The sequence below is a fragment of the Cebidichthys violaceus genome, unplaced genomic scaffold (genome assembly GCF_023349555.1).
Source record: "Cebidichthys violaceus isolate CVI_PGR_0920_01 unplaced genomic scaffold, fCebVio1.0.p SCAF_1, whole genome shotgun sequence".
NCBI classification, from domain to species: domain Eukaryota; kingdom Metazoa; phylum Chordata; class Actinopteri; order Perciformes; family Stichaeidae; genus Cebidichthys; species Cebidichthys violaceus.
The window spans coordinates 19,239,706-19,252,415 of record NW_027176262.1 but is presented as its reverse complement, the minus strand read 5'-3'; the positions used below and the strand labels follow the sequence as shown (position 1 = coordinate 19,252,415).

General features: G+C 40.5%; 1 protein-coding gene across 1 annotated transcript; it reads right to left on the bottom strand.

The window, feature by feature from the left end:
• Window positions 1-2,991: 2,991 nt before the first annotated feature.
• Window positions 2,992-11,806, bottom strand: treh (trehalase (brush-border membrane glycoprotein)). The gene is made up of 15 exons (XM_068713949.1): window positions 11,540-11,806; window positions 11,065-11,165; window positions 10,830-10,977; window positions 10,647-10,734; window positions 10,212-10,312; window positions 9,954-10,046; window positions 9,642-9,758; window positions 9,253-9,375; window positions 9,098-9,147; window positions 8,318-8,506; window positions 7,996-8,213; window positions 6,662-6,773; window positions 5,339-5,451; window positions 5,193-5,246; window positions 2,992-4,794 (listed from the first exon to the last, which is right to left on the bottom strand). The coding sequence occupies exons 1-15, from the start codon at window positions 11,620-11,622 to the stop codon at window positions 4,657-4,659; spliced, it is 1,728 nt and encodes a 575-aa protein (XP_068570050.1). The 5' UTR covers window positions 11,623-11,806; the 3' UTR covers window positions 2,992-4,656.
• Between the last annotated feature and the right edge of the window lie 904 nt (window positions 11,807-12,710).

The following is a 12,710-nucleotide window of genomic DNA, read 5'->3' as shown; positions in this document are numbered from 1 at the left end:
AGTAAAACTGTGTGTTCATCCTTCTGAGATGAGATGTCTGGAATATTTCAACAAATAAATAGGCTTGTCTGGCGAAGGGAAACAGTTGAAAGACAGACAAGTGAGCAATACGACTTTGTCGTTTGTATTTATGTATAAAGCTCGGATCAATTTAATTCTTATTTTAGGATATATTAACTTCATTTTTAAATAAGGTGGGATTCAAAGGCATTTTTGCATACCTTAAATGCTCTGAAAACGTATTTACTCAATCAGCCTCTTACTCTGTGCAATGTGATACTAGATGAACACTTTTCTGCTCGAAAACTTTTTTTGATTTCACACGAGATATCTTTATTTATGTTTTTCTCTGTTCTTATATGACTGGATTGGGCGAGATTCAAATGGGGAATAAATGATGTTGCATACTTCTTTTAGCTATATTTGGATAAAAATTTGATGAGAGATGTGGAGTGCTTGTGCTGCCAGCACTGTCAATTAAATCTGATCAAAGCACACCCACACAGTCCTGAAGAAGCAGAGTAGCGGGATTTTTGAGTGTTGAACTGATAATGACGTAGGATATTTTTCTGAACTTTAATTGTTGCATATTTAGTGGTGGATATTGTATGTAATAAGAAAATACTTAAAGGGGAGCTATGGCCATTTCAAAAATTCATACACGTTATTTCTACAAATAGTAAACATGATATCTCTCACAAATAAAACAATTAGAGAGGAGCTCACTGTCATAAATGTCGATTGAATTTCCCTAGGCAAATAAAATATACTGGAATTATCGATTTAGGCGGAGTTTCCCTTTAAAAATGTAATCAAGGTTTTTAAGGCCTTTATGCCATTGTAAATTCAAATACAGACTGTTTTAATTGAATAGTTGGGAAAGACCAAAGTAAGCTTTCAACATTAATATAAAATATATTAAAGGTTTATGGTGCGTCTCTGAATTAGACATGCTATGTGAGAGCGAAGTTGATACATTTATTTAAACCATAAAGCCAGAATATATCCTCAGCTATATCATACAGAAATATGTAAGAGCCAACGAAGATCCCCACAAAGCGAAATAAAACTTGTGAACTGCATAAGCAAGGTGAGCTGCTTTTGATGCATTTTTCTCTTTTTGAGAGATTCCTCATTCCTTCAAGTTCAAGATCAGCTGAGACGATATTCAATTTTCTCTCGCTGATAGCTCTTCCTTCCATTAGATTGGATTTTAAAATATCCTCTTAAGCAGGAGAAATTCTATAGGAACGATTCCTCTAGAGTTATTGATTAGAAAAAGCCTGATATCTCCGGACAGTGCCGAATCAATATTAGCAAGCTATCTCATATCTAGCTGTATAATGCCTCTACTTAGCCAATCCTTCCAGTTTAGAGGTCAAGGAGTTGGCCTATTCTCCAAACAATTTAACTACTAAGCCAGAGATGAACCAATTTTTTTTGTGGAGGCCATGGTCATAATTATGGAAATGCATTACACAGGAAGACAGGCATGATGCCTCAGTGAGTTATTGATAACAGCATATTGAATGGGAGTCGCTGGTAGCTGAGATTCCCCATCAGAGGACAGACAGACAGACAGCCAGCACATCCCCCATCGTGAGTCTTCACAGACTGCAGGGATGTTGGTGGGTGGGTGGGGTGAGGATTATCGTGGCAGTTCAGAGCAGGGTTCCTGCAGCACCGAGCGGGACTCAGCGGCACCAGAACTCAGTGGATAATGAGCAGCCTTTGTGATGTGTGCTGCAGGGGCTAGTGAAGGCTGAGCCAGGGAACAGTAATGAAGCTCAGGTCTCCGTCTAAAGCCACACAGACACCGAGATGTGAATCCACGCGCCTACTTTTTTTTTCCCCTTTCACAAATGTTTGATAATATTTCACACATTTCTGCACATAGTCCTGCATCTTATTCTCGTTATGGAAATCAGGGAATGGGTAAGCTCCAGTGGTATTTTTTTAACATATCTAAGGCTAAAGGTTCTTAAAGTAAGGACTTCTAGAGATATATGTAGAATTTTAAAGACTGAATAAATGAAACTATCTTGAAATAAAAAAAAATAAAATACTAATTTCTATAGCCATGAAGACCAATACATCTAAAAATGTGAAGCACTTACTAAAGAAAATGCCATTTTGCATGCAGTAGCAGCTGCTGGATCACTGGTGAGGACAAGACACCCTGACCTTTACTTCCACAACATTATGTAATGCACTTGTCACGGCTGCTTTACAATTCATGCTCCGCCCATGGAACGTGCCTCTCAGAACAACAGCCTCAGATGTGTGTAATTAAAGAGACATGCACGCGCAAACACGAGCACGGCTTCACCTCATCGCCACTTAACTGCCGGACAACTTATTTCACACTTTACAGCTCCATCTCATTAACTGAACACAACACATTTCTGCTATAACGGCATGGTAATGTGCGAGTTATCAAAAGGAGCAGGTTCTACTTGAGTTACTGCTGTCAGCGAGGGCTGAAAACATAATGACTGCTGCCTGCTGCTTAAACCTCTCTAAACACAGCAGAATACACACGGCTGCTACTGTGTGGGCGTCAAAGTTATGCATTGGGATAAAAAAAAAAAAGATGATGATACGGCTTGCAGATGGAGACTCAGAATAGAACATTACTAGACTGATATATGTTTTTTTGCATGGACCGCTGCACCCATTGGCCTTTTGCCCATTTAAGTTGCATAGTCAATCTGTTGTGTGCACTCATGCTAAGGAGAGCGATACCATAAAATCCCTGCTTGGGCATCATATCTTTACAGCCAAGAGGGATGCATTTTCTTCTTTAAGAGGCAAATTTGTCATTACTTTTTCTGGCAACCATTTGAATATCTATATGGACTTAATTTCATGCTTGACCTGCTTTTCACCATAGATGTAGGCAGACATGCCAAAGACAGTATGGCTGGCTTGGAAAAATCAGAAATGGCTACATTTGTTGTCTTTGTTTCTTTTTATTTATTTGAAGTACAATCAAATGTTCACGGTGGCTTCATAAAGTTTTCAAGCTTGACTTTTCACTCTCTACATGTGAGCCTGATTTTCAAAGATGAATAAGAACACAATTACCTGTAATATCGAAGACATTTAAACATTTAAAAAAACATTTACCAAAAACGGAGAAAGAAATTAGGTATCATCTTTGGTATTCTTAAAGTTACAATCCTTAAGATTTATATACCATTCATGGGCGTAATTTCTTCTGTAATAGCCATTCAATATATTTATATTCAGTAGTTACCTCTCTTTCATATATATACATATAAAAAAGATACAGCATTAGTACAGTATATAGTAGTACTTATTGTTAGTAACAGATGCTGCCATTCCCATGCTGGATTCAAATTACTTTCACATGCACCAGGGATTCACAGGAAAACAATGCATAGAAGTAATCCAACGTGATTTTATCTCAATGATAACGGCTTCACTGTGTATTGTTTACTCTCTTTCCATCATGTTACAGCTGTATTACATTAACAATAATGCAAAACAAACAGCCTACTGCTACTGTTTGCCATTATTAGCTTTAATCTGGTGGCTTTTTTTGTGAAGCAGCAAGGATGCAATGAATTTTTCAACGTTGTTATCAATGTTGTGTCTTGCACCAAACCTGCACTATGTATCTTTTAACTAGAATTACTGCGTTGCGGTTGTAGCCAACCAGTCATGTTGCAGTTTACATCCATGTATATCTTAAATGTCATCAGCTCATTATTTTATCCTTGGAGACCTTCGTGTGACATTGTCATACATAATGAATAATAGCAAATACATTTTTGAGTTATGGCCAAAAAAAATGTTTTGTGAGGTCACAGTGACCTTTGACAAACCAAATTCTAATCAGTTCAACCTTTTGATGATTCCCATTGTCCTAATTCACTCAAGTTGTTGCAGAGATATCGCCTTCACGAGAATGGACTAGACGGACGTACAACCCATAAAAATAACGCCTCAGGCCACGGCTACTGTGCGAGTGTATAAAAAAGAAACAAAGTACATTTTTGACATGCAATGTTATGTTAAGTCTAAAAAGCACATGAGCGGAGATACAATTTTGCGTTTGACTTGGCGATGTCAGTGTGCGGAAGTTCGTCACTTTATTTAACTTTACGTGAGTCTCTAAATTCCTTGGTTGATTTGTAAAAGTTGAATAACATTGTCTTGAGTCCAATATAATAACTGCAGTGTTTTCAACATCAATACATTCCAACTTTAGACGGCCTGCAGAAGTTCTGAGTTAAGCTGCAGTTTAGCAATACACTTTGTAATTGATTTAGTTGAATGTCTGTTTGTAAGGTCAGTTCAATATCTGGGATGAGTTAATGTTGTGATCCGAGCAGCAGCAAGCACCAGTATGATCTGCATCTTCTAATATCGCCACAGATAATTTACCTCTGAGGATAAATACTAAAATATTCATCAAAGGAATTCTTAGTTGATGATAAATCGTATCCTGTTCCCTCTAAAAATATAAGTGATCCTGATCAAATATATCAGATCTTGTTCAAAATATGCAAAATTTAGTCAGATTTTTTATGTCCACTTGTGTGTGTTTGAAGTCTGCCAGTGGAAAGGAGTGATGCAGTGCAGTGAAACCAGAAATAATAAAATCCGGCTTTTTTTGGCACCTCTGAATCATTGGAGTACGAGAGCAGCTGAGATGACCAGAGGCAGCAGGAGGCCAGAAGACATTCGTCTGCTACCTGAGGTGAGAGTCGCCCCATACTGGTCCAGGAGCTGCAGGGCCACGCCATTGGTCCAGCCAAAACCCAGCTACAGAAAGGGCAATACAGCAGCTCTTAAAGGATGTTTTCATTTATATTTAGCACTTTAGCAAAGCAGAAAAATACAGTGATAGCTGTAAAACACTAAGAAATAAAACAAGTAACCGATTTCTGCTGATGGAAATAGTAAGAAAACCAAAGTGAAAAGTAGATGACAACAAGACCCAACAGGGTAAGATAATTATACAAAAAAAAAAAAAAGATGGATAAGAACAAAAAAGTGAGGAGGAGTGAGAGTATATGTGTAGATGATGAGCATAAAAATATGTTTACGTTAAGAAGCAGAAGTGAGGTAAAGAGAATCGACAGGGCTCGGCATGAAATGTAAAAGACTTGTGTGACTATAAGCACATTAGTTTGACACCATCAACACATGAAAGGAAATACCTGAACTTCATATTCTCCTCCACCACCAGGTTTGCCATCACCGTTCACATCGTACTGTGAGGAGAGAGAAAATGACACGTTCTGAGCCAGCTGTGTTATCACTGTGCAGCACGAGCTCTGACTTACTGAAACCTCAGACGTCTCACCTTTTCAAACATGGCGTCATACTTCATGTATGCCAACCAGTTTGTCTTGATCCAACGCTGGGCCAAATCAAATGCTAGTTGTTTAGCATCCTCTGAAGGCAGTTTGGATAAACCTGGAAATACAAAAATATTCTTTATTCATTAAAACCCACAATCTTTTTTCAACATGAGGCTTGCTGGTCATAGTTTTAGGAACATTCAGCAGGACGTTGATCATAATCATACAGATTGTGCAACCAAAGACTTTTTAGGGCCAAAAATAAGTCACTTTAATTATGTGCCACACAGACAAGGCAAAAAAAAAAAAATCACACTAAATAAGCAACACGTAAAGCGTAGGGCCTGGCAGAGCATTGCCAGGGCAGATGCAAAGTGTCTGCTGATCTCTGTTGGTGGCTGAATTTGAAGTCAAATATAACAACATAATGTAACTTGTCCCAATTCATTTCTGTCCCCTTTAAGACGGTATCCTGGTGCGTTTTTCACCACTATGAAGCAACCTTCTTCCAAGTTGGCTCCCTTTTTTGTTTGTACTGTGCACACCCACAAGGAAGCACATGTGTTTCTTAGCGCGCTACTTATACCTCATCAGTGGCGTATAAGTAGCACGCTAAGAAACACAGCAATGTCCCAGTAAAGGCTGGCAAGGAGAAGACCGCTTGCGAGCAAATGTAGATGGTAAATGGACTTGACCACTCAAAACACACACACGCACACGCACACGCACACACACACACACACACACACACACACACACACACACACGCACGCGCACGTGGCAGAGGCTGCCAAACTTCTCATCAGATCCTAATCTAATCATGGCACAGCCTTCGGGAGGAATTTGGCGATCAGTATCTTGCCCAAGGACACTTTGACATGTGGACTGGAGAACCACTGATCTTCCGATTGATGGACGGCCCTTTCTACCTCCTGAGCCTGAGCCGCTGCATGATAACAATGCCAGTTTAAAACTCTCAGAAGATTGGCTTCATTCATTTGCCTTTTATGAGGGGCATTCATTCAACAGGTCTCTTAGACCTCAGCAATACACACAATGCATTTTTGTGAGTAACACTTAGCATAAACATAACTGTTTTCAAGGAAACTCCACAGAGCACCTTTATGTGTGCAGATATAAACAGCCTCAAATTAAACCTGAAGGTCAGTAGTTTAACCCGAATACACAGCTAAAGCAAATAAGTAAAGCACTACCCTATGACCGCTGTGCATTTTCAGGATTGAATATGCCAAGACAACGGAGCAACATGTTGATCAACTGGTAAATCATCAGTACAGGTTTCAGATCAAGTTACTGATACCTACCATCAATGAGCATGTGTTGCAGAGGAGGCCATGCGTTAGGATAGTCCCACTGCTGCCCAGACTCTCTCAGTGACGTTGGAACTCCATTGGGGAACTGGAGAGCACCACTCTCCTGTACAGACGTGAAAACCAGCAACCATAAGAGCATGCATGGATTTGACCAGTGCAGTGTGTGTGCGCCATCTGCTGGAGCAAATGAGCACTGTTCATAGCACACACATGGCGTCCTAGGTACCCTTCTCAGCAGGAGGAGGATTCGTGGCTGGAAATGGTGTTTTTTCATTACAAAAAAAACTCTGTCAAAAAGAATGTCAACTTGATTTAAATGTATTGTTTATCGTTTTTTTTACATTATTCAAAAGGACAGAAAAAGTTCTTTGGGAAAATATCAAAGATGCTCCTTCTTGTCTCAGCTGCCACACATTCTACTTGTATGATGCCTTGATGTTCAGTATCTGTCTGACATTGAGGTCATAGTTAGCGGTGGTGTTGTACTGGACTACATTTTATCAAGAGGTGTTTCCAATACTCTGCCTCCCTCATGTGCACCACCTTTATCTAGGACCTCAGTAATCGACATAACTACATTTACACTCATTCTGACAATGTCAAGAAAAACTAAACATTTTACAGTACTTCGAAAAGGTAGAATGTATGGCAGGGCTGATGTAATGAATAGCAATAGATTGTACAGCTGCACCTAATAATGTGGTCACTGAATGCATCTTCTCACTTCCCCTTCAGGGTACCGTGGCTAAGTGGAGAGCCGTCCTTCAATCAGAGGATCGGCGGTTCGATCCCCGGATCCTGCTCCGCTAGTCTCATGTCGATGTGTCCTTGAGCAAGACACTTAACCCGTAGCTGTGCCTACGGTGTATAGATAGATACTGAATTGTCGCTTTGGATAAAAGCGTCTGCTAAATGACTGTAATGTAGTTAATGTCATCACAGGTTGGGCTTCATTTGTTTAGGTTTTGAATGATACACAAAAACAGAAGAGGTGAAGGGTAATTGGTAATTTGGCTGCTTTTGCATTTGAACTACTTTTTACCTTTCTATATCAGTGTGTGTTGTATATTAAGTAAACACAAGCTGCTGTTAACACTATTATTTAAGTTTAAAAATGATCCTTGGATATCTTTGGTGGACTTCCTAACACCTCTACTGCATTGAGGTGGAGGCCGATTTCACACATGCTAGATACCATTGGAGGTAAGTGGGGAAAACATGCATCTTGTAATTTGGATGAAACAACCATTTAAATAAACAATAATCTATTATGCATCATTTATTCATGAATTGAGACCACAATGAAGCCTAGAATGTGCACCAACCTTCAGATACTGTACTGCCTTCTCTCCCATCTCAGGCCGAGAATAGCACTGTGCCCAAACAGGTGCCAGGTTGGAGGGGTAAAACTCAAAGTGTTTGGAGTGCGTCATCAGGTTGAAGTCAAACCAGGCTCCCCTCTCAGCATCCCACAGCACAGACTCTATCGCCTCCAGTCTGCGGGCTGCATTCTGGTCATACAGTGCAGCTGAGTCACCATCACCTGTCAGGAAACAGCACATCACCGTTACGCAACACCAGTTGGGAGCTAAAAGCAGTGTGCAGGCCACAGTTAGTTCCAAGGTCAGAGGCTGCTCGGGTACTCACCCAGTATCCTGTGAAATGAAGCAAGAGTCCTCTCATTGAGGCACAGAAGAGCGTTGAGGTCAGTGGGCAGGACCTGGCTAGTGCTGGTCTCCCCAAGGCTGCCGTTGCCGGACATGTACCAGCGGGATGTGAAGTCCCAGCCAGACTCTGCACCCGCTTTCAGATCCATCCACAGCTGCTCCTTATATGCTGAGGGTAAGGAAAAAACATGAATTCTCTAGTAGAGCCACAACAAATCAGCATCTCAATTTTGGCACTTGTTTGTGTGTGTCTTGTTTGTTTACAGCACGTGGCAACGAAAAACATGCAATATGTTCGTTTCCGTTTTTTTAAAAGCTTCAGAGACAAAAAAGGAATGCCTCCTCCAACAGGAGGAAATTACTGTTTACTATTTGTTATGAAGAAAGAATATATACATAAAAATGGGAAAAGGTCTTCAGAAATCTGAGCAAACCTTTTACCAAAACAGTATTTTTCCTTCTAACAGCTTTTCTTAAACTTAGTGGTCAAGTGTTCAACATATTATATTTTCATGAAAACATGGTACTGCGGAATATTCTGAACACACTTGTTTTGCACAGATGATCCTTGAATCGAGGGGAGGACATTCCCCTTTTCTGCTGAGGAGCAGAACTACCGTACATTCATTCCAGAACAAAGCACCCCACAGCGTTATCTATATTTGTAATCTCTCATGGAATTAAATTACCATAGCAGGGTGATTTTCTCAAACTAATAAAGGTGGATTCATTCAACCACCAACAACTAATAAGCCATTACCATCTGTGAGTCCTTCAGCTAATTCCAGATCATCTGTGTAGGATTCAGGCCTAGAAAAAACAAAATACATAGCTACCGTAGGTTAAAGGCTCACCCTACAATATACACATGCTAAATTCATTTTTATTGCCTACATGATGTATTTCAGTACGTACCTGGGCAAGCCCACCTGCACATGATACCGGTTCAGTAGATGCTCGGCTCCATTTACTTTCACAGTCACAGAGCGGTTGTGCATCCAAAAGCGGTACTCCTGCTCCAGAGCTGGTAAAGCTGCTCTAAACCAAGTTTGTACAGACAGCAGGGAGCAGTGTTTTTAATTCACACTACTTCTCACAGTCCTTAATATCGTCACACAAAAAAATGTTAGGGTGTCTCATTCTAATTAAGCACGTTAGGGAAAAACAAAACACCGGAGGCACAGACAGACACGAGCACTGAGGTTTTGATGTCTAATACGCTTTTTTCTATTCTGGGAGAGACACGAGGCAGCTGGGGAATGATAATGTGCCTGGCAGGACATCAGCTTAGACCTAAATATCACCTGAGGAACTCTTTATCCTTGGTTGCTTGATAGTAGCTCTCCACCATTAGAGTGAGGAATGGAGGCTGACTGCGCCTTTCATAATAAATCCGCCCACCATTTGGAACGAAGCCATATCTGTAGCAGAGTGATTGAAAAAAATATTTTATTCCACAAATCTTAAAATCCTCCCCAAGAGCTCCGTATCCTAAGTGCACAACCTTAGGTTACTAAATGACTTATAATTCAAAATGAGCCTGCTGAACTACCTGCAGTGAGCTGGTAGTTTTTTTTTACAGTGCTATGAAAGATGAAATGTGCTTTGAGGCTTACCTGTTGACGAGGTAGAGGAAGTTTTGAATCATCCCGTGGGCTGTGTCTGTCATCTCTGACAGCAGGAGCCCGTTGATGACCCAGTAGGAGTCCCTGTTGGGCACAGAGAGGCTCACGTCACTGTCTGCACGTGGAACCCAGGTGGGCTCTCAGCAGAGACCCCTGGCTGGGTCTGGCTGTGATCTCTCCTCGCTCTGACCTGGTGAGACTTTACTCTCAGGCAGACAAGCTGAAAGACGGGCTTCATCGCTCACTCACCAATAGTAGAGTTCCCTGAAGCGCCCCCCTGGCACTACAACGGGATGTGGGGTGTATATGTGGGAGTAGAGCTCTGGGTGATCTTTAACGCCGGCGCAGATCTGGAGGAGAATTTCAAATCTGTGCACTCACGGGTATGTGGAGGCTTCACCTTCATCATGAAGGCTGCAACTAACTGCTATTATTATTGATGAATCTTAATTATTTCTGACAATCATTTGGTCTACAATTCATCAAAAGATAATATTGATTTTTCTAAAGCCCAATTGGACATATTCAAATAGCTTGTTTTGGGCTAACAAATGTAACAAAACCAGAAAAGATATTCAATTTACCAACAGACAAAAATAATTCACATTTGCATTTCTGCTTAAAAATAACGATTATTCAATTACTAAATAGTGACGGTATCGTTTGAGCTCTACTCATCATCACCTTTCTGCCGAGCGACTTCCACAGAAAATGTATCTTTTCAGCCCAGTTACGTAGGTCTTGGTCAGCTATTCCTTCCAGGAACTTTGGCCTGCATGTAAAAAAACATCAAGTGATGTCACTCACGCAAACTTTTTTTAAAAAATCACTGTTCTATCTGAGCATTAGAATCATACTGGTTCTCACTTGTCATGCCAGTCGGGTGGTGTCCATGACTCAAACTCGGTCCCTGGTTCCTCAAAGTACGCACTTAGGAACTCCTGCAGCTTCGCAGGTGGGACAGTGATGTTCGGAGATTCATTTGAAAGGTTGCGAAAGGCAGACAAAACAACATCTGGAGAAGACACGGGGAGCAACAAGAGCAGCCACGTAATGAAGAAACGTCATGAAACCCCAAAAATGATTTACTGACTTGACTTACCAGGAGCTTCCCTCAGCTTCATGTCGACAAAGTACTTGTCATCATCAAAGAGTTTCGCGTTCTGTACCTGATGCAAGATGGGCCCAGCGCAGTATATTTCACTGAAATGAATGTATAGAGTTGTGAATTATTAAACAGACATGATAGGCATGTGTAGAAGTCCGTCAGGGAAGCAATAAAACCATTTCACTAAAAACAAGCAGTTGAGGGCAAAGGTCTGCTGACAAGCTGCCAATAGATAATTCAACACAGATATTACGAGAAACATCGGTTCGCTAGCGGCAGACTTTTTTTTGAGTTTGAAGGGTCCAGGATGGTCCGTGTCTAGAGACAAGTCTGAGATCAACAGTGTATCAGCCGCACATTGACCAGAACGTTCTTTTAGAATCAACAGTTCAAGAACAGCAAGCGAAGTCTAAATAATCTCTGATATACAAAAACCTTTTAAAGAAGCACTTTCAGTCATTTGTCTTACCTGTCACATGGTGGTGGGAAAGCGCCATTTACACAGGCGAAAAGAGCCACTGATAAAAAGCTGAATACCACCAACATCTGCATCTTGAGCTGCAAACTTTGGCGACACCAGAGTAGAGGTATCCGGTCTGAGGACTTCCTCCAGGTCAGGGTTTATATTAAGGGTACATCCCAAGTCTCTTTGTCATTTCCTCGCTCCTCGCTTTAAACCGAAAGTTGTTCTGCACCGCCACATTGACTGCCGTCCCAACGCTCTTATTTCTGCTCGGAGGAGCGAGGATCGAGGAGGGATCTTAAAGGAGCCATGAGCGAGGACGCACGAGAACAGCCTTCGAGGAAGTGTTTTAACGGCCAACACGTCAACTCATTGTTCATCAGTTATGTTTCATACAAGAGTGAAGACAGATCAGAGATTAAACTCAAGTTTTATATTTGATTAGTTTTCTGATTCACCATCTGGTTTAAATATATGTTCGTTGTAGACTGAACAACAAAAGTACCACAAACAACTTTCTTAATTTAGTAGAAAGATTCGTCTTTTCATGATCTGATATTTCCCTCATTCACTTTTATTATGATACGATTAAAGTCAGAGAGAGCTGGAGAGATGAAACACGTTTTAGATCATTTATCATCATTTCATTCAGTCACGTGAGGCTGATCGTTGCTGAGTGTCGGGTTTGATGAGTTCTATAATTTAAATTGAACCTGAAACATGGAGCCTAATAAATTTATTCGAGTATTAAATATAAACCATAATCATATTCTGGGTGATATGACGTCACAATCTGAATTTCAAAAACTAACTAGCAAATAATTCATAAATAAGATGAAGGCATTCCGCCGGTAGACATCGATGCTGCGTTTATAAACAGGAGACCGTTTGTTAAACAGGTAACAGACTACAGAGAGAAACCATCTAAAGTGATGATAACTGTCTATTAGTTATTAGTAACCATTTTTAAGTACAGTGATATGTGTGCAGACAAACTTCTCAAAAGTCTCTCCAGCTGTTAATGCTGATTAACAGCCGCTGTCATTAGAAACAGACTAATATTCCTCTATAAACTCACATTTTGTGGAAAGTTTTAGAAGTTTTCATTTTCAGACTTAGTTACAACACTGCAGGTCTCTCTCTCTCACACATCAAATTTACTTTAAAATCAACACTT

Bases quoted from the DNA above. Each gene is read 5' to 3' on its own strand.
- treh (XM_068713949.1), bottom strand. From the start codon at position 11,622: ATGCAGATGTTGGTGGTATTCAGCTTTTTATCAGTGGCTCTTTTCGCC. The intron at 8,214-8,317 runs GTGAGTACCCGA...GTTTCCTGACAG, and splicing joins TTCATTTCACAGGATACTGG to GTGATGGTGACTCAGCTGCA. The intron at 4,795-5,192 runs GTATTTCCTTTC...CCCTTTCTGTAG, and splicing joins GAGGAGAATATGAAGTTCAG to CTGGGTTTTGGCTGGACCAA.